The following is a 22,142-nucleotide window of genomic DNA, read 5'->3' as shown; positions in this document are numbered from 1 at the left end:
CTAGAAAGAGGTTTAGGCAACCGATCGAGGAATCCTTTCCCCTCCTGCGGGCACACCTTCCCAGCAAGGGTTGAGTGGCCGTCATCTTGCGTGCCTCAATACCAATGAGGGTAATGATCGTAACTTTTCAGCTTGACGGGCGCCCCGAGGGGATATTTGCCGGAGCAAGAGAAGCGGTTAATATCACATCCTTGTCTACAAGACTCTGAAACGTCAAGTTACACCTGCTTTAACCTCACAACGTAGTCGTACAGGTACGCCTCGTCTTCTGAAATTGGCGGGGTAGAGATCAAGCAATCCGAATTGGGCCGCTTCTTCCTGCATGATGCATCTTGGCCACATGTTTCCCACATGGCAATAATATCGGCACGCGATTTCCTGCAGATCCTTTTACCGGTGAGGTTCGCATAGAAGACTTTTCGAAGAAGGTTATTGCCATCGCTTACGCACCACACTCTTCCGCCATCTTCCACGAAGGCAGATACTTTAAATTGTGCTTGAGGTCAGCTCGAGCTGCGCCACTTTCCGACGGCTGTGTTTGAATACAAGACACACTCTCATCAATACATCTATGATTGACTTCTCTTCCAACAAGAAATCATCCTCACATCATACAGCATGCTGCTCTTTACAAAGCCTATGCCTCCAAAGATCAGGAAGAAGAGAGCAAGGACAGGTACGTAGTCGCACGGGTACCGAAGACGGGATGGAACATATAGCTGACAATGTCGACATATAGGTTGCTCTAGTTGGTAGGTGATCTCATGCCTCGGCTGATTGGTAGCTGCTCACACCTTCCCAGCAAAGAAGCGAGAAAAAAGTGCTGCGAGCGGAAGCCTCGATGCACACGCTGCACTGAGAGAGGGTTGGAGTGCATCTACAACCCTGTCGAGCCACGTCGCAGCAAACATGCCAACGGGATAGCCTCGAAGACTCCCCGTAGTGTTTCTCCAACGCAACACTTTAAATCGAGACGATCTTTAGAGACTGTCTCGGATGGCGGCTTCACTGAACCTCCAAGGGATGCTCACTCTACATCAAGTCACTCACCCCCTGAGACACCAGAATGGGCCAGCTTCAGCCAATTCGACTTCTGTGACAAGCCAGTTGATCAGCTCGCAAATTTTGATCGAGAGAGCGATTCACTGAGTAGCTCACGGTTCGACTTTTTCCCGCTTAACGCAGAGTTATCCCAGTCCAGCACCATCGACATCGCGTCTCTGCTGTCTGGCCTCGAAATACCGCAACCGTCATTCTCAAACCTTACAGACTGCGCCCACGAAAGGAAACTCATTCATCATTTCTCTAGTGTTCTTTCTCATTTGATCGTCTTCACGGAAGAGCCAGACAATCTTTTTCAGGGTTTCATTCTGCCTCTATGCTCCGATAACTCGCCCGTCCTGCACGCCATGTGTGCCTTCGCCAAGGGACATCTTGAGTATATGGGCGTGCAAGACTCCAAGCATTCTTCAAACTACAGAGTTCTTGCTGCTGAGGGTGTTTTTCAACTTGTGCAGCAGAACTGCCGACAGGAAGAGGTTTTGGCGGCAACCATGCTGCTCGTGTACTACGAATCCGTGGGCATTTTTCCCTCAACAGTCCTTCATGGAAAGATCAATGCTAACTAGTAAAAGCTCACCTTAACAGGAGCAACCAATATGGTTCTTGAGCACCTGAGAAGTGCCTTCCTTGTGCTGAGTTCGATTCCGATGTCCAAGAAGACACGCAGTATCTTGTTTCTTGAAAAGGTACGTGTGCTGACTTCCAAGATCTCTCTGGAGCCAAGACTAATTTAACGAAAAGGCTTTCCAATTTTACGACGTGATCACTGCCCTTTCTTTAGGACGTAGTCCAGTCTCTACTGTACCTGCAACCGAGCATGTCTACTCCATGGCATCACCTTCGTCCAAGTCGGCTCAAAACGGCCCCGTTGATCCACTTCTCGGTATGACTGGCAATCTGTGGCCAGTTCTTTACCGTCTCAGCACTCTCAAATCCCTGAAAGGGGACTTGGACGGCGCAGTCTCCAACAACCAACCAGCCAAAGCCGCCGTTCTTCTGATGGAGTACGAATCCACGGTCAAAGCAGTCCAAAAGGCTCTCCAAGATTGGGCACCTCCAGTGCAGTCAGACGAGGACTTTGAGCCCTTTTGTGATTCAGATTCCCAGGGTGCGTTCCGCGCCATGGTCCACAACTCCATGGCATATCGTCACGGTGCTTTAGTATACCTTAACCGGTCGATCCACGATCACCCAGTCGACCATCCTGCGGTTCAGGAAAACTGCCATCTTACCCTAGAGAACTGCGTTGCGGTCATCGCATCTGGTGGACCGGTCAATGCACTCCTCTGGCCTTTGTTCGTAGCAGCCTGCGAAGCTATCACGGATCAGGACCGGGGCCTCGCAAGGTACGCCTTCATTGAAATCGAACGTAGGCAGGGCATGATCAATATCGAGAGAGCTCGTGCAGTTGTCCTTCATCAGTGGGCTGCTGCGACGTCGGGAAAACCCAACGGCGGCTGCAATACGGGCGCTGAAGCGTGGAGGGAGGTTGCCGGGAGTATGGGAATGACAATTATTTTCGGTTAGATCGGGTACTTAAAAGGGGGCACAAGGATACAGGACACTCGTTTCTTTTCATAATTACCTGTTTGTAGACACCATAATCACTAGACCCTAATTTGTACTCAGACGCCATAGGCATAGTTAATTCAACGGACACTATGAAAGAACTGCACACGGCTCTTGGGCACAAACGCTTAGCCTAGATATTGTTGATGATGGCTCTCCACAGTCGTGACCCAATTGAGCGGCACCCGTGCAACCCCGGTCCGGGCCTTTGTGGGTCGATACCGTAGCGGGACTTGGGACCGGGCCGCACACTAGATCCCGTTAGCCACGGACGGCCCTTCTGTGTTTGCCTGCAAAGCTGGACCAAGGAGTGAAGAAGATCGGGGAATTTTCCTGCCATCCAACCTACTTGGTCCTGAGCTCTCAACGCCAGAAATTGACTAATGCGTCTTCTTAACAGGGCAACCTAGGCGCCCGAAATGTCTCGGCGCTTAGCCACCCCCATTGATCTGCCTCTTGACCAACCCCTGTAATCCAATGGCGTACGTCTAACCTGAGATGAGTCTCCACTACAACGTCAAGGCAACATCGTGCAGGCCTCCGATTCACACCCTCTCGACTCGTCTAACGGCCCGCGCCTAGTGCGGGTGGTGGTATGATCCGCCTCTCATAGACGAGCGCATACGCTCGTTGGCTTTGAAGCCTCGCCATGATTGGTTTGTCTTTCCCAGAAATGGTCCATTTTCATGCGGTCACGAGGTGTTCAAGTGGCCTTCTTGGGCCCCTCTTGAAAGGGCTTGAAGGTATGTATGACGAGCGCAGTCCCAACCTTTTTTAGACGCAGGTGACCGTTGTCCTACTCTTGCTGCTCAATCTGTGGTGCAACCAGGCAAAGATGGACAATGAAAGGCCTGTCCGGCTTCTCTCTTTGGGTAAGTTTTCCAGTTCATACCAGTTATCCCTATAATTATCGACTAATATACGCGCCATGATAGATGGCGGGGGTATCCGCGGGCTCTCCTCCATCTTGATTCTGAAAGATTTGATGCGTCATGTGAATCAAGATCGTGATCCCAATAGCCAGCTTCAACCTTGGCAAGTCTTCGATCTCATCGGGGGTACAAGTACTGGCGGGTGAGCATACAGTCTGCACCTATCTAGATGGCTCAGAATCGTGCAGTCTGACGGGTGTTTCCCATAGCATTATTGCTATAATGCTAGGATGTCTTCGCATGACGGTCGACGAATGTGAAGAGGCGTACATTCGTCTTGCAAAAACAATTTTCAAGCCGAAACGATGGAAATACAACGCCTTCAGCCGTGGGGTCGACTTCTTCTCCGCTAGTGAACGCTACGATTCATCCAAGTTGGAAAGTGTTGTCAAAGAAATCATCAAAGCACGGACGGGCAGCGACAAGACACCCCTCAGTAATTTTACTGAGGATGGTTTCGGCAAAGTGTAAGAGGATGCGAGACTCGCACCCGCCGGAAGCTTGAGCTGACAATGAAAAAGATTCGTTACCACGGTTCAGACAGATGACAATGAGCTGCTTTTGCTGCGCTCGTATGAAACGAGGCAAGAACTCGACAAACACTCCAAACAGTTTCAGCTGTGGGAAGCCCTCCGCGCCACATCAGCTGCCACAACGTACTTTAAAGAATACCGTCGTGGCAATGCCGGTTATCTAGACGGAGCGTTGAAAAGCAACAACCCCATTTTCCAAGTCCGTCAAGAAGCTCGAGACCAGTGGCCGGATAGGGAGGCTTTCTTAATCAGTATCGGAACGGGCACCAAGCCGTCGGTCCCTCTCAGGGGGAACCTTATACACCTAGCAAGAACACTGACCAAGCTAGTCACTGAAACCGAGGAAACCTGGAATCGGTTCAAGGGGTCACATAAGGAAATGTTGAAAGACAGTCTCCTATTTCGCTACAGCGTCCCCGAACTTGGAGGCGTGGACCTGGGAAACCACAAGTTGATGGGCATGGTCCGCACGAATACGGAACGCCATCTACGAGAAGCAGCAACAGAGAAATACGTCACAGCATGTGCCAAGAAGATTGTGGAAATTGAGTCGGGTGAATATGCAAAACCTCATACGGGGAAGGCTTTGGCACTGCGTTTAGAGGACCTGTCAGACTCCGAGAAGAGTGAGTTCCAAATTCCCCGAACTTGCCTAAAGTAACCTGACACTGAATCAACGACAGATTGCTTGCGTAGTCTCAATGCGACCAGCGGGGAGTACGAAAGCCAGAGGATCGGTATTGAGAGGCCTGTCCCAGGGACCTGTCAATGGTTTTTGCGTCACCCAAAATTCGCCGACTGGGTGCAAAGCAAATCGTCCTCTCTTCTCTGGGTAACGGCAAATCCTGGATGCGGCAAATCGGTGCTTGCCAGCTTCCTCGTGGACGCCCTGAGCCAGAACGAAAAACAGTCTATCGTGTGCTCCTTCTTCTTCAAGGCTGGCGTCGACAGTCGCCGAGACTCTCACCAGGCTCTATGCGTCCTGATTCATCAGCTCTTCGTCGCCGCCCCGGAACTGGTCAACGTAGCGATGGAGGGTTATTCTAGCAAGGACAAGTTGTCTTTCACCAAGGATCTTGAAGCGCTCTGGGCGGTGTTTCACACCTCTGCCAGCCGTCTCCACGATCGCAAGATCATCTGCATCGTTGACGCCCTAGATGAGTGCTCTGATGAGTCTAGGAATCGCTTCATCAGCCAGCTCGTCGGGTCGTTCTCAACCAGCAACTCCGAGAAACCTGCCGGCAACCTGAAGTTCCTTGTGACAAGTCGGCCGTGGCCCAGCATCGAGAGCCGCTTCCGAAACTTGCTTTCAATCCGATTACGGGGAGAGAATGAATCATTGTCGTTGTCCAAAGACGTGGAAAGAGTTGTCGAGCATCGCGTGCGGGAGCTCAAAATGTCATCCGCGCTCTCCGAGGATGCCAGCACAATGGTCATCAAAGCTCTGACCGAAGGGGCAGATCGTACATTCCTGTGGGTTTCACTGGTATTTGATGCCATTGAGCGTCTCCAGTCGCGGAAACTCAGTTCCATTAAAAAATCACTGGGTTCCTTGCCAGACAATCTTGATCAGCTTTACGAGAGTGCCTGGGCAGCCTTTGCTGACCACGAAGCCTCACATAAGTTACTCGGAATCATCTTAGCAGCCAACCGCCCTCTAAAACTAGAAGAGGTCAACATCGCTCTCAGTTCAGGGGTGAAAATCACATCTTTAGAAGGTCTGGAGGAAGAGCTCGAGCCGGACGCAGAGTATACAATCAAGCAGTTAGGGGGATTTTTCATCCGAATCATTGACTTCACAGTATTCCTGGTGCACCAAACCGCACGCGAATTTCTGCTTGGCTCTAGAGCAGACGCTGCGAGAAAGAAGGGGAAGGCAAGGATCAACCTGGCCTTGGCCGAGTCTGACTTGGGCGGAAGTTGTGTCAGACTCCTCGCGCTCCATGGACTCCCGATGAGACCCAGCTTACCTATGAGCGAAGTGGAACGAGTCGAGTCCAACAAAGCATTCATGGCCGATTTACCTTCATGGATAAGAGGCTTTTACGAGTACGCTTCAATGCACTGGGCAGACCACCTGGGAGGCAACTCGTTGCCCAAGTCCCAGTCCAGCATTGGTACAATCGTGAAAACGATTTGCGATTCTTCGAAGCCATTTTTTCGAGGTTGGTGGTATTTTTACGCTGAAAGAGGCTTCTTCCATATTGGCAATCATGCGAGGACTTTGCATGGCTATGTGGGTCGTCATCACGCGCACTACACGACAATGAGGCAAGACTTTGTTGCCACACGAGGGCTGCTTGAGGCGGGTACGTCCAGCGTGGAGCAACGCGACGCAAACGACAACGATGTTTTATACAAGTCATGCGTTGACAGCTACAGGCCCTTGTGTCAGCTTCAATGGATCTTTGATCGATACAATCCCGCAGTACTTCAGGTCCACAAGTCTTTGGCGGCCGCATCTAAGCTGGGACGAATGGAGGTCGTCAACTTCTTGCTTGCAACTGGGATGGAGATCCATCCTGCAGTGCAAGGCCCTCCAACGAGGACTTGGTCCCTCACCCAGTCCGCCATCCACAGCACGCCTGTCCTCAAGTGCCTCCTGGCGCGGGGGTTAAGCGTTCAAAGGGAGGACATCGCGTACGCTGCTCGCCATGGGTACGCTGAAGCGTTGGAGATATTGCTGCTTCACAATGCCGGGGAGAAGGATATCCAGGAAACTCTCAGAGAAGCCTTGGTCCAAGCCACAGAGAAAGGATACCCGCGGTGTCGAGCTGTGGTCTTGAAGTATCTTCCCGACAACGCCGCCAATGAGCTAGATCCATCAGTGGGATTTTTGTTTGCAGCAATGCGTAGCGACGAATCAGCTGTAAAGGAAATACTCGACCAGGGAGGGCAAAACACCAAGGAGGCACTTAGTCATTGCTGCGCCCTGAGTTATATAACCATGGCGAAAGTTTTTCTGGATTCGATCGTTCATACTCGAGAGATCCTTGGGGAAGCTTTGTTGGCCTTTTATGATTGCCAAATGGGAACCGACCTGAAGACTTATTATGTCAGGCCTCGCCGGTCAGGCCTCGTTAGTTAAGGGATAGCTTAGGGGGGTATAAAGAGGGGGACTAAGTAATAAAGGAGTAGCTTAGGTATATATAGAGCGCTAGTAGTATACCTCGAGAGAAGGGTAGATTTTAGTAATTCCTCTTTTAGACCCTAATAGTAGTTAGCCTCTATAAGCTTCTTTCCTATATCGTATACTTATTAATAATCTAAAATCTTTATTTATAAAAGGGACTAGGCCGGAAGCTTAAAATATTAATAAGAACGAGATATAATAAGAGAGCGTAGTCGGTACTATAATAATAAAAAAAAGACGACTCTTTCTTATTAAACCCCTTAGGGTCGCCTCTTCTTTAATAAATAATATAAAAACGAAGCGTAATAGGACTATTAACGTAGTAATAATATAAAAAAACCGTATTACTAAGAGTATTAATAAATTTTAAATAAAATAATAAACCTCCTACCCTTACTTATTAATACCTAAACCGAATAATAAGTAATAGGCTAATAAAACTATAAAAATAAGAACGATAATTAGAAAAAGAAATCCTTATTATAATATATAAAGAGCGCCTATATAAAAGACGAGTAGATTTAGAACGCTTACGGAGCTCTTTAAATAGCCTAGCCCTTATATTAAAAACTATAGTTTTAATTATAATAGCCTTAGACGTTAGCTTTAATATAAATAAAAACGTAAACCCCCGGACTAAGGATAGTTTAATAAGTAAAGCTATACTTAAAGCGCCGCTTAAGTAATAATAAAGCGACGAGTTCGTACTACCTAAGCCCCTATTTACTAGCTCCTTCTTAACTTAAGTAAGCGCTATAAGTAGAACGTTTACGTTTAGATTACTATCCCTCCTTAACTTATTATATATTAATAAATCGGTACGGGATTTATAGAGCTTCTTTTTTAATTATTACTATTACTTTAACTTATAGGCTTAATAAATAAGAATAGACTATAATAAAGTAGCGTATATAATTAGCTACTTAAGTAGTAATATAAAAACCTCCTAAATATATTATATCTTTAACTACTAAAGGACCCCCGGTTTTATAATAAACTAAGTTATATAAAAGGAACTAAAAACCTTTTTATAAAATAACCTATCTAATCCCGCTAGCTAAAGAATAGTAGCGAGTATATAACTAAATAGCGCTTCGCAAGGCTAAAAAGAAAAAGTCGATAAGTTCGTTAGCTATATTAATAAGCTCGAGATAGAATTAAAATATATTTTAATAAAAAAATAGAGGATCTCTATATTAATAAGTAAGTTATAGCCCGAACTACGCCTTATAATATATAATAGATTCGGGATGCGGCCGGCAATAGGACGCCGATAACTTAGCGACCGGTGCACGGATCTTATTACAAAAGAACTTTTTAAAAAGTAGAGCCCTTATAAAGGACTCTATAAGCTTTAGTCTTATAATATACCTATACTTATATTATAGCCTCGCTAGTTAAGTACTTATAGCTTAATCTTTTATAATTCTAAAGCTTTTACCTCTACGGAGTAACTAGTATAAATAATAATAAATTACGGAAACGAACGGAACGTTAACGAAACGACGCCTAGCCGTTAGTAAAGAGCCGTTAGTACTAACGAGCTATAGCTATCTAGAGTCGACTACTCGACCCTATTCTATCTAGGAGAACGAGCCTATTATAGGGCGAGTCCTACCCGAACACTAGCGTCTACGGAAGAGCTAGATAAAGAAGATAATTGGGGTAGATTACCCTTATGGGCTAGTTACCCCGTTAATACCCCGAAGACCCTATTCGTTATAAATAGGGCGTTTATTAGTAACCGATCGCCGGACGTACGAAGTTAAAGTACGTATAAAGGCGCGGGTAGTACTAGGATAGCTAGTTTAGTAGACCCTATAGGCTTAATAATAACCTATTTCTATAAAACGATAAAAATAATAGTCGAAGATCGAAACTAAGAACGGCGTTAATACGAGGAGCTCGTCCGATAGCTTACTAAGCGGCCGGCGACGCGTTTAGGTTAATAAGAATACGAAAAGCCTCCTTTTTATAATTATAAACCGATCGGAGAAGAGTCTACGAGTACCTAAGTAGTAGACTAGATTATTACTATAGAGGTAGGTAATAAGCTTCGCGCAAAAAGTACTATAGAATAGTATATCGAATAGGCCCTATCTAAGATATCCCTATTATTATAAATATAATAGCGTAATTATAAAAAGAGCCTCTAGGATCCCCTCTCCTAGGGCGACTTCTTAGCGTTTATTTACTAATAGTACGTAAACCCTAAGACTTAGGAACGGGAATACTATAAAGAGCTAAGGACGAAAAGGCTAAAAGAGGGCTAGACCCCTACTTACTTCCTTACTAAGTAGTTAGCGATCTATTATAACCTAAGTATAAAAGACATAGAGAATTCGAAGGTAGAGGCATATTAGTTCTTTTTTAGACTACTATCTTAGCTATAGGACGATCTGATTTGTTATAGGGTCTTAATTAAGAGAGTACGCGATATAGCTTACGAGGCTAATAAACTATAGTTATTAAATTAGTAAAAGGGTAGCGACTAGTTATAAAAAGATAGTAAGAAGAGGCTATATCCGTTATTAGAATAACCGCGTTAAATATCCCCCTTTTATAAAAAAAAGAGTAGGGAGAGCTCTAAGGGGCTAGGCTCTAAGGACTCGCTAAGAGTAATATCGTAAAAGCTATATAATAAGAGTGCTCGCGCCGAGCTATTATAAAAGCGTCGTAGTAGCGATATTAAGTGCTTTACGTATAATAAGACAGGCTATATATTTAGTAAGTATTAGAAAAATAAGTTAAGAAGTAGGGGCGACGATAAGCCGACGTACCCCTAATCGAAGCTAACGTTAGTAACTATCTAATAAGTTATTACCGAGCCAAGAGTTATAGAGGTCAACTCGTTAAAAAACGAGTAGGCGTAGGTAATATACCCAATATACTTATACTAAGTATTAAGAGGGTACCGATAGGAATAATTACGAAGAGTAGGGCAATAGTTCTGCGAGGTATTACTAAAAGGCTAATAGAAGTTAATATAGATATATGCTCCGAGATAGATATTATTAGTACTAGGCTCGTAACCTACTTAGGGTTAACCCCGGCTACTACTATAGCTCCCTTATTAAGGGACTTTTAGAATAAAGCCGTAAGCTAGGGGAAAGCCTACTAGTTAACGCTCTTCTTTATTAACTACTATGGGTAGTTAAAAAAGATTTAGCGACTGTTCGTTATAGTTAATAAGGATAAAAGAATAGTAGACCTCTTACTATTGCGACTATCGATAGGCTAGGAGGGCATTCGTATTAATATAGCGACGAATATATAGTCGTACGAGCTTATCTTAGTTACTAAACTAAAAATAATAGCTTGCGATATTATTAAGAATCGCGAGAGGGCGTATATATTATATATTATTATTATAAGAAGTATCGTAGGGGTAACGGAGACTAAATTACGAGGGGGTCTATTACTAGAACTTTAATTAGAGGTAGAGACGTTCGACGAGTAGTTAGTAAAAGGACCGTAGTTATATAGCGGGGTAGAACACTCTATTAACCTAGTTCTGGGTACTAAACTATCGTATAGTCCTATCTATCTATTAAGTAAGAAATAACTCGATAAGCTTTGCGCGTATATTACTAAGAACCTAGCGAACGGTCGTATTATACCTTCGGTTAGTAAGGCTAGGGTACCGATCCTCTTTATACTAAAGAAGGACGGCACGCTATGCCTCTACGTAGACTACCGCGGGCTAAATAGGGTAATTATAAAGAATCGATACTTATTACTACTTATTAGCGAGCTCTTAGATAGGCTTTGCGGAGCGAAATAGATTTTAAAGATAGATATTAGGGATACTTACTACCGTATCCGAATTAAAAAAGAAGACCGATAGAAAATAGCGTTCCGGAGCCGATACGGTTACTTTAAGTATATTATTATACTTTTTGGGCTAACGAACGTACCCGCGACGTTCTAAGCGTATATTTACTAAGCGCTCGCTAACCTGCTAGATACTTATTATATAGTATATATAGACGATTTAATGATCTACTTAATAATAAAGGAGTAGTATACGGAGGATATTAAGAAGGTCCTCTAACGTCTACGTTTATATAGGCTTTTTATTAAACTATTAAAGTGCTCGTTTTATTAAAAGAGGGTCGAGTTCCTAGGTTATATTATTATACTAAAAGGAATCGAGATTAACTCGTTACGAGTGCGAACGATTACTAATTAAAAAGCGCTAGAGTTTATTAGGGATATCTAAGTATTCCTAGGGTTCTATAACTTCTATCGGAAGTTTATTACTAAATACTCGGGTATTATTATACCGATAATAGCATTACTAAAAATAAAAAAGGGGTAGATAAGGGACTTTTAGTGGACTAAAGAAGTAGACGAGGCGTTTAATTAGCTAAAGGTCGCTTTTACCTCGGCGACCGTATTTACGTATTAGAACTTATAACGTATTATACGGGTAGAAACCGACGCTTTAGTTAAAGCTATTATAGTAATTTTGTTATAGTAGGCTAATAGAGAATAGTAACCCGTTACTTATTAGTTATAGAAGCTTATAGATACGGAGTAGCGATAGGCTACGGGCTAATAAGAACTGCTTACTATAATAAAAGGGCTAGAGCACTAGGCTTACTACTTCTAAGGCCTTTTATAAAAGTTTATAGTCCTAACGGACTACTAAGTACTTAAGGGAGTAATCGGTACACTAGCGCGGGACCTTTAGGGAAGGCTCGCGAGGTAGGTATATAAACTATTAATATTTAACTTTAACTTAGAATACCGGTTAGGGAAAACGAACCTAGCGGACGGTCTATTTAGAAGGCTAGACTATATAGAGGGGGAAGTGCTTTATAAGGACGTCCTCCTTATACTAGCTTAGAAACTACGTCTTATTAGCGAACTACCGCCCGACGTCCGGCGAAGGATAATTAGCCTAAAAAGATAAAATAATATTACTAAGGTATATATTTAAGTAGTTAAGGCCTCCTTTTACGATCCTAGCTAAATATCGGCTAGCTCTAGGGACGGGGAATCCTTTCCCCTACGTTAGTAGCGTGTTATAGGGCGTACTAATAAAATAGTAATAGTTATTACCGTAACGACTCGAGGTAAGAAAGTAAGAGAGTTATTAGTAAACGCTCGTCGACGGTCCGGTAAGGATAAAGAGGAGTCGGATAGAGCTAGGGTTATTATACCGGAATAGTATATCCTACGCCCCGTTATAAAAGAGCTTATAAAGGGCGAAACGGTATTCGCTTCCCGTTTCTTATTAGAGACTAAGGAGCTTATTAAAGGACTATAGGCTAAAGACGAGTTCTATATATTATAATTAGTAAGAGTTCGCGCTACGGCCGGCGAGCTAAGAGTATATTTGCTTAATAAATAGGGCATACTATTTTTTAAAAAAAGACTCGTTATTCTTTAGGTAGAGTCTTTTTAGATAGAGATCTTTTATTAATACTACGACGACTATAGGGTAGGTTATATAGGAGCTACGAAAACTCTCGAGCTAATCTAAAAGAAGTTCTACTAAGAAAATATCTAACGAGATATTTAGGAATACGTTAAGAACTATAAGCATTATTTAGGAATTATAACCCTAAAATATAAGCTATACGGGTAGCTATAGTTACTATTACTACCCTTATACCTATTTTAAGAAATATTTATAAACTTTATTATAGAGCTATTACCGAGCGCTCGTAATAACGGCGCAGAGTATAATAGTATCGTAGTTATTATTTATTATATAATAAAGTTCGCGAAGTTCCTACCTACTATTAAAATACTTAACGTAGTATAAATAGTAAATATCTTATACCGGGAGGTCGAATATAAGTTCGGTATGCCTAAAAGTATTATTATAGATAGAAATAAGCTTTTTATAAGCGTATTTTAAGAAGAGTTCGCTAAGGAACGGGTAATACGTCGCCGACTATTTACTGCGTATTACTTATAAACGGACGGCTAAACGGAGCGAACTTATTAAATATTAGAAAAGTATCTAAGGATCTATACCGAGGGCTCGCTAAATAGGTAAGTAGTATAGCTAGAGGAGGCCGAGTTTATATATAATAATAGTTAATACTCTATTATAAAGGTATCCCCGTATATAGTACTATACGGTTACTACCCTAAGTACGTTAAATATGTGCTTAATTATAAGGCTATAGTCTAGGGGGTTTAGGAAAGGGTCTAGAAAATTAGGGAGATTAGGGCCTAGGCTACGCGAGCGTAGGTATAAGCTTCTAAGAGCTAAGTAGCTTATTATAATAGAAAATATACCCTAAAGGAGTTTAATCGCGGAGAGGTCGTCGGCCTATTAATAAAGAATATGCGATTTAAGAATAATAAACTAGCGCCGAGATATATTAAAATAGTAATAGCCAAAAGGGTAGGGAAATAGGCTTACCGAGTATATTTACTAGAGTAGTATCGGAAAATATATAATATTTTCCTAGTTTCCTAGCTTAAGCTATAGGGAAATCGCTAAACGGTCGGTAACTAAATAGCGAATCTTCTAGAGTTAAAGGATAAGTAAGACGTTTAGGAAGTTAAAGAAATCGTTACGATATAAAGCGAGAGAGGAAACTTATAATATCTCGTTAAATAGGCTAGGTAGCTTACTAAGTATAATACGTAGGAGCCTATTAAGTATTTTAAAAGGGTAGCGGAAGTAGTTAATAAATTCGAACGTTATAAAAAAAGGGTATATATAAAATGGGATAATAAACGTTAAGTTCGCAGCAAAAAGTTACCGAAGATAAGTTAATTAATAATATACTATAAAACCCTTTTTATTTAGCTTAGCGTAATCTTTAAAAAAAAGATATAGTATTATAACCCTCGGTAATACGTCGCTAAGAGATTGCTAAGATCTAGTTACGTAGGGGGAGTAACTTACGTAATATTAATAATAATAGTAACGGCTCTAGCGTATACTTTTAAAGCTTAATAATTGGTAATAGTAGTCCGCTCAGTAAATAAGAAGCGGGGAGGCTTCGTACGCGTACTTAGCTAACTACTTAGAATAAGGCCGTTAACCTTATTAATATTACGATAAGTAAGAGGGAGGCGGTCGAAGTCGTATAGAGTATTATATATATTAATAGTAGCGGTTCGTAGAGCGTTCGCTACTTAGTTACTATTAGAGGCTATAATAGGAGGTATAACGGGAGCTATAATAAGAGGTATAACGGGAGCTATAATAAGAGGCATAACGGGAGCTATAATAAGAGGCAGAATAGGAGGTAAAGTAGGGGCCGTAACGCTATTATTATTAGTAACGGGTCGGGGACGGGGGACGTTATCCGAGGTAACGCTCTCGTAGTCCTAGTCGAGCTAAGGGACCTTAGTAATATTAATATTCGTAAAGAACTTAGTAACGTCGAACTATTTATTACGACCCGCGGCTTTAACCTTAATACGAGTAATAGCCTCGTCGAGCCGTCGTAGAGCCTTTACTTAGAGTAAGAAGAGCACAATACTAGCCTTATTAAGATTTAGAATAATATAACTAAGGGCTAGGGTACCCTCGTTTATACTAAAGAGAGCGTCGCGGGTAGGGGTCGGCGAGTTATTAATATTAAGATAGTAGCGCTTATTATAACGCTAAGAAAGAGAATTTTCTAAGTCGCTACTAAGCTCTTTAAATTCGGTATCCTCGTACTAGGACTTATTAAACTTAAACCCGAAGTCGTCCCGCTCGTCGTTATTATTAAGAATATAGTTAGTAATAAGAGTACGCTTTTTAATAAGAGTCTAAGTCTCGGGACCGCGGGAAATAAGGGTAGCGCTATATATAATAACGGTATAAGTAGGCACCTTATTTATTAAGAACTTAGCGACGCGTTTATAAAAAGTAAAGAAAATAAAAAACTCCTAGATATGCATAATAATAACGCCCTTAGGAGTCTCTTTATAATACTAAGCTAGAGTATCGAGGTTACTTTATAGAGCGGTCGCACGGCTATTATTATAAAAATAAGCCGGTTAGAGGCGACTAAGGCGGGAGATAATCTTAGTTTTATTATTAATATTAAGGATACTAGCTTAAAAAGAGAAATCTAAGTTAGTAAAAAGAAAATTCGCTAAACGATTACTAACGACTTATTATAATTAAGATTAATAAGTTTAGATACTCGTAGTTAGTAGCGAGCTCTTAGAGAGTAGCCTATTTAAAGTAGACCTTTTTTATTTTATTACTTACTAACGGGTTAGCGATATAAGTAGCTACCTTCTCTTACGCGTTAGTAATATAGCTAAAAGTATAAAAAACGCGGCCGCGCTTATAAAAGTTAAGGCTACCCTACTCCTCGGTATTATAGAACTCTATAAGGGTATTTTAAGTAAACTAGGTAGCGCTATATAGCTCCTCAGGAACTTAAGAAATATCGTTAGCTAATGTTTTAGTAACGGATTAGCGAGGACTCGACGACTTATAGTAGAATACTTCTTTTTATTAATTTAATAAATAATATACTTAGCGACGTAAGCGCCGGCGATATAAATAAGCTCGTTAATATTACGATATAGACTAACTAAGTAGCGTATATAAAAAGCACTACTACGGAGACCGCGGAAGCCCTTTTTAAAATTATACTCTATATTAAGTATATCCTAGATATACGAAATAGTAGATATTTCGGTAGATACTTAGCGATAGTATAGCGAGAGAGTCGTAATTAGGAAACGATATAAAATTAGAATATTATAAAAAGAAAAGTATAGTTATATAAGAAAGAATTCGTAAAACGGTCGCTAAATAAAAGGAGGGAAAAAAAAATAAATACGTAACTAGTAATAGATAAAAAATCTTTTATTATAATCGATAGCTTAGTAATAATAATAACCGCGAGGTTGGGCGGGCTCTTATATATTACGACGGTCAGAATACTTTATTACAAATATATACTACTAACTTAGTAACTAGTCGGCGCGCTATTACTAAATAATAATAATAAAGCATCCGTTAAATAAGGAGATAGGAGCAATGCCTTGTTCCTAGGTAAGAAAGGACATTATTAACGCCTTACGGAATTTATTATAAATAACGACGTTAATAGCTTTATTATTAACGTTAAAGGAAGATATTACGTAATGACTTTAGGGACTAAAGTTACGTAAGGGGGGAGTAATTATAATAGATTCGGGATGCGGCCGGCAATAGGATGCTAATAACTTAGTAACCGGTATACGGATCTTATTATAAAAGAACTTTTTAAGAAGTAGAGCCCTTACGAAGGACTCTATAAGCTTTAGTTTTATAATATACCTATACCTATATTATAGCCTCGCTAGTTAAGTGCTCATAGCCTAATCTCTTATATAATAATATTATAAATAGAACTTTTACGGACTTACTTATAGCTAGTATTATTAATAAGACGTATTAAATAATCCTCGCTATTAATAAGGAGCTTATGAACGTCCTTTAAGCAATATTCTAACTTAAACTCGAACGAGTTAGTAAGAAGATACCGGGGCGTTAATAAGTTAAATATATAAAAAATATACCGTAACTTATTTAGTAAGGATATTACGTATTATAATTATAAAGAGACTAGCTATATTATAAGGGATTACCCGTAACTACGGGAGTAGTATTAATAATACTATAATTATAGTAAAACCGGGTACTTTATTAATAGTTACCCGAGCGTTATATACTATAAATATAATTAAAAGGGGTATAAGGCCGCTAGCTATTAATTAAACCTCGTTCTAACTAAGTAGCGCGGATTAATAATAAGCTTAAATACTATCCTAATAAAGAGAGTAGCTAGCGATTAATAAGGGCGGCGCTTAGATATCCCGACCTATATATATTTAAACTACGTATAAGAGAAGCTAAGCACCCTTATTAATTTAGGAGTAGAAGGGAACGTAGTTAGTATTAGGCTACTTAATAACTTTAACGCTAATTTACGAATTTACTTATTACCGTAGCTAATAAACGTTGAGGGTAAATAAATAAAAACGCTAAAAAGCTACTACCTACGGCTTCGAATTACTAATAGTAACTATATAATAAAAACATAGCTATATCGCTTCGTAATAGTTAATATTATAGTACTTATACTTATCCTTAGTTTCCCTTAGTTAGAGGATATTAACCCGCTAATTAGTTAGAAATAAAAAAAGTAGCGGTATTTAATTTACGAACGATATATCTACTTAAACGCCCTAAAAAAAGGGCTACTAAACGACTTAGTTTTAGTAATACTCGCGTATATCGTAATTAACTTAATTATAAATAGCGACGTAGTATTAGCGAGCGTAGCTAAGGATTAGAAGCTATATTACTAGGACTTTAATAACTTATTTTTAAAAAAAAAGGCTATTTTATTACTAAATAAAGTACCGTACGACTATTATATTAAGCTAAACGACGTAGCGCCTATTCCTTAGGGACCTATTTACTTATTATTAAATTATAAGCTTAAGATTTTACGTAACTATTTAATAAAAATAGAGGCTAGGGGCTAAATACGCCCCTTTATAAGCTTAGTAAGAGTACTTATCCTCTTTATACTTAAGAAAAGAGGAGAGCTACAATTTTACGTTAATTATAAAGCGATTAATAAGATTATATAAAAAAATAGAACGCCGCTATTACTAATTAGAGAGATACTAAATAGACTATTTAATATTTCTATTTTTACGAAGCTAGATTTTAAGAACGCGTATTACTATATATATATAGCTAAGGGTAATAAGTAAAAGACGGCTTTTCGTATTAAATATAAGTAGTTCGAGTACTTAGTTATACCTTTCGGGCTAACTAACGCGCCTACGACTTTCTAAGTATATATTAATAACGTTCTAAGTAGCCTAGTTAATACCGTCTATATCGTATACCTAGATAATATTTTAATATATAGTAACGACTACGTAGCGTATAAAAAGTATATACGTAGCGTGCTATAGAGACTATAGTAATAAAACCTATATCTAAATAATAATAAATACGAGTTTTATATATTATATATAGGATTCCTAGGGTATATTATATTTAATAAAAGTATAGAAATAGAACCCGCGCGTACCGAAGTTATAGTAAATTAGCTACTTCCGAGGAGCGTTAAAGATATATAAACGTTCTTTAGATTTATAGGGTTTTATTATAAATTTATTAATAACTATACTAAAATAATAATACCTCTAATAGACTTACTAAAGAAGGTAAAACCGGGATAATTAGAGCTACTAATACTAGCTATAGAGTTATTTAAAAAGCTATTAGTAATATTTATTAACGTACTAATACTATAATATTTCGACCCTACCCTATTTATATAGTTATAAATAGACGCTTCGGCTCGAGCTATTAGCTTAGTAATTACGTAATTATTTAAGGGTAATTAGTACTTAATTACTTATAAGTTAAGGAAATTAACGGATACGGAGAGCTACTATAGTATAAGAGACGCGGAGCTACTAGTTATTATAAATATATTAAAGAACTAACGATATTACCTCGTTTATAGTTAAGATTAAGTCGTAGTATTTATAGATTATTTTAACCTATAGTTCTTAAATATAAAAAAGAGATTAAACGGGAAATAGCTGCGCTAATTAAATAAACTCGTAGCGTTTAATATTAAAATTAGGTTTAAGCTAAGTATAAAGAACTTAGTAAATAAACTATTATAGAGACCTAACTATAGTAAAAGTAGTAATAATAACGGAGCGGAGGAGCTATTATTAAAAATAAAAAAAAACCTTTATAATACTAAAAATATAGGAGCCCTTTAGAGTTATAATAATAAAGTATATAAAAACGAGCCGCAAGAGCAGCTCCTAAGTAAAAGGGATAGTAAGTATTTTAGAAATAGAACTAGTAGTAGTATAGAGAAGTAAGTAAAAGAGGTTAAGAGCTCTAGCTCGAGGGAACTCCGAGGAATATTTTAAGAAGTATAATAGGGCTACGAGCCTAAGGTATTAGAGTTATAGTATAATACTTAGAGAGCTACTTAAGCTTATTATTAAAATTATAAATTGCGAACTACTCGTTTTATAGGACTTTAATACGATAAGAGTACTTAAAATAGTATTTAATAAAGAGGGGTTATTAATAATAAGTTAACTATGGGCTACTTAATAAGAGGACGCTTTTATAAGGGATAAGTAGTAGATTAAGAGGAACTAACGGCCTTATTTAGCTAAGAAGAAGTAATAATAAAGCTAAGTATACGACTTTAAAGGGCTACTATATTATAGTAGCTGCGCTTACGTACTATTATATAAGGGGCTAAAGAGGGAAGTTATCGAAGTATATTACGATATACTTATAGTAAGATATTATAATATAAAGCGGACGATAGTACTACTAAAACGCTATTATTATTAAAATAGAATAAGTAGGGATATAAAAAGTTATATTAATATTTATATAGTATACTAGTAAACGAAGCCTCGTTATTATAAGCCGTATAGCTTATTACGCCCCCTACTTACCCTAGTTAGGCTATAATAAGAAATATTACTAAACTTTATTACGGGCTTATTTATATTAACTACTCTAATCGGGAGGCGCCCCTACGACGCGGTACTTATTATAATAAACTAATTTATAAAATATAGCGTTTATATTACTACGAGGACGACCCTTATAACCTAGGGATTTATAAACCTCCTATTTATAAAGATCTTTATTAAATTTAAAATACTTAAAGGGATCGTTTTTAATAGGGGGTCGTTATTTATAAGTAAGTTTTAGACTTATTTTTATTACTTTTTAATAATAAAGAGGCGTCTTAGTACTGCGTTTTACTTATAAACGGACGGTTAAATAGAACGGTAGAACTAATACTTAGAGTAGTACTTTTGCTACTTCTATACTTAAAACTAATCGGATTAGGCATAACGTCTTTACTTAGCTAAGTTTATATATAATAATACTTAGTACTTAGTAATCCGTAAAGCGCTTACTAAGGCCCTACTTAGGTTCTTATTTACGTACTTTATATTAATCTTAACGGGGACTCGAGATAGTATATAGAATATTTTAGCTAAGGAGCGTATAGCCTAATTATAAGCTAATTAAAAAGCTTTATAACTTTTTATATAAAAAGTACGCGAGATATATAAATAATAAGCTAATAAAGCTAGGATAGATATATTATATAAAATAGGTAATTAGGTATTATTATTAAAAAAGAATATTAAGAAGTAGCGTCCTAGCCGGAAGTTAATTAATAAGTATCTAGGCCTATTCGAAGTTAAATTAATAGTTAGAACGGCGGGGGTCGCTTATTAATTAGATATATTAACGTAATATAAAATATATAATATATTTTATATATTCTTACTCGAGCTATATTAATACTATAAAGAAGCCCCTCGGAAGCCCTTACTTATTAAGGATATAGACGGGGAGCTATTTTATAAAATAGAAGATATTATATAATATAGAGGGCTAAAGAGGAGGTAATAATACTTAATTTAGTAAAAGGGATATAGTAGCGACGAAGATATATAAGAGCTAGCTAGGTATATTAGAAACGTAGCGTTAATTAGTATATATAAAAAACGAGTTTTAATTAAGCGGCGCACCCTAGTTCTTAAGGAGCTTAATAACGTAATAAACTAGTTATTAATAATAAAAAAAGGGGGCTATATAGTTATAACTAAGTAGCATAAACGCGCTAATTACTAACCGTTTCCTTAATTTTTATAACGTATAGAAGGACTATTTTTATTTATAAAAGGACTACCCTTATATATAAAAGGGCTACTTTAGCTATTATCCTAGGGGTCGTTATAGAAGAAATAATCTCCTTATTATTAATAAATTTATAAATAATTAGTTATGAATATAGAGCGTAAGCGGGGCGATTATATATTAGTTAGAATATTATTAGAGCGGCGTACTTCGTTATGAATAGTACGAAGTAGCGTAATTATAGCGTTATTATAAAATAAAAACATAGCGCAAGAGGAGCTTATAACTATTTTATTATTGTTATTATTAATAACAGGGGTTAAGTAGGCCTCTTTATTAGCGCGCTTAAGCGCCCTCTATATATTACTAATAGTAATTTAGTAAGTCTACTAGAGCTATAGAATAATATTAGCAACCCGAGTAATAGTAATAATAGAGCGATAACGGAGTAATAAACCTCCGAATTATAAACGTCGCTATTAAAGGCGAGTATAATACTCTAAAAAGTTCGTACTATAAATTCCGCGGACTTAGGGACCTAAAACGCTATTAGTATAATACTTAAGAAAAGTAATAGAGTAATAATAGCGCTAAGCGCTTACTATATTTTTATAAAAATAGTTTTACGTAATATACTTAATATAACGCATATTAAATTTTAAAAAAGTATTAAATAAAAGAGCGAACTAGGGGCTATAAATTACTAACCTAGCTAATTATAATACTCGGCTTTTAGATTAAGTACCTTATATATAATATAAGTAGAATAAAGGAGTAAGTATATTTAGCTAACCCCGATCTTTTTAGCGTTCGCTTTCTTTTTCTTTTTAATAAGAGTTTGTAATAATTAGTATAAATAGCGTATAAATAGTAATATATATATAAAGTTAGGGCGAGTAAAGGGGATATTAAGCTTTTTAAATAGACTACTACCGCGGCCGCTACTAAGCGTATTTATAGTACTAACGACCGTTTTATTATTAATAATAGCAACGCTACGATTAGGGGCTATAGTTATATTAGAACGAGTTAGTAATAACTATAAAACGACTTTAGAAAAGACTTATTTAAGTACGGGGAGTATATAAAAATAAGGATTTAAAAGATATTTATTAACTATAATATTTATATAACGAGGGAGTAATATAAACGTTAATAAAAATAAAAAACTATATATAAAAAGGATAATTATAAATAAAAAAAAGAGAAAAAGAATTCGGAATTATAATAGGTTAAAAGGGGGTTAATATTAGCGAATAAAAGTGGGGTAACGA

At 38.5% G+C, this 22,142-nt stretch overlaps 2 protein-coding genes across 2 annotated transcripts; both read left to right on the top strand.

Annotated features, from left to right (window-relative positions):
* Window positions 1-618: 618 nt before the first annotated feature.
* CLUP02_18217 (uncharacterized protein) lies at window positions 619-2,589 on the top strand (the record flags this gene model as incomplete). Its single annotated transcript, XM_049297119.1, has 4 exons — window positions 619-676; window positions 757-1,577; window positions 1,635-1,748; window positions 1,804-2,589. 4 exons carry the CDS (start codon window positions 619-621, stop codon window positions 2,587-2,589), a joined length of 1,779 nt encoding a protein of 592 aa, XP_049138343.1.
* Window positions 2,590-3,466: 877 nt separating this feature from the next.
* On the top strand, window positions 3,467-7,184 carry CLUP02_18216 (uncharacterized protein; the record flags this gene model as incomplete). Its single annotated transcript, XM_049297118.1, has 5 exons — window positions 3,467-3,503; window positions 3,567-3,705; window positions 3,773-4,030; window positions 4,085-4,722; window positions 4,780-7,184. The coding sequence occupies 5 exons, from the start codon at window positions 3,467-3,469 to the stop codon at window positions 7,182-7,184; spliced, it is 3,477 nt and encodes a 1,158-aa protein (XP_049138342.1).
* Window positions 7,185-22,142: the final 14,958 nt, after the last annotated feature.

This window comes from Colletotrichum lupini, chromosome 10, assembly GCF_023278565.1.
Source record: "Colletotrichum lupini chromosome 10, complete sequence".
Classification (NCBI taxonomy): domain Eukaryota; kingdom Fungi; phylum Ascomycota; class Sordariomycetes; order Glomerellales; family Glomerellaceae; genus Colletotrichum; species Colletotrichum lupini.
The sequence above is the reverse complement of the archived record's forward strand: the minus strand, read 5'-3'. Positions and strand labels throughout refer to the sequence as shown.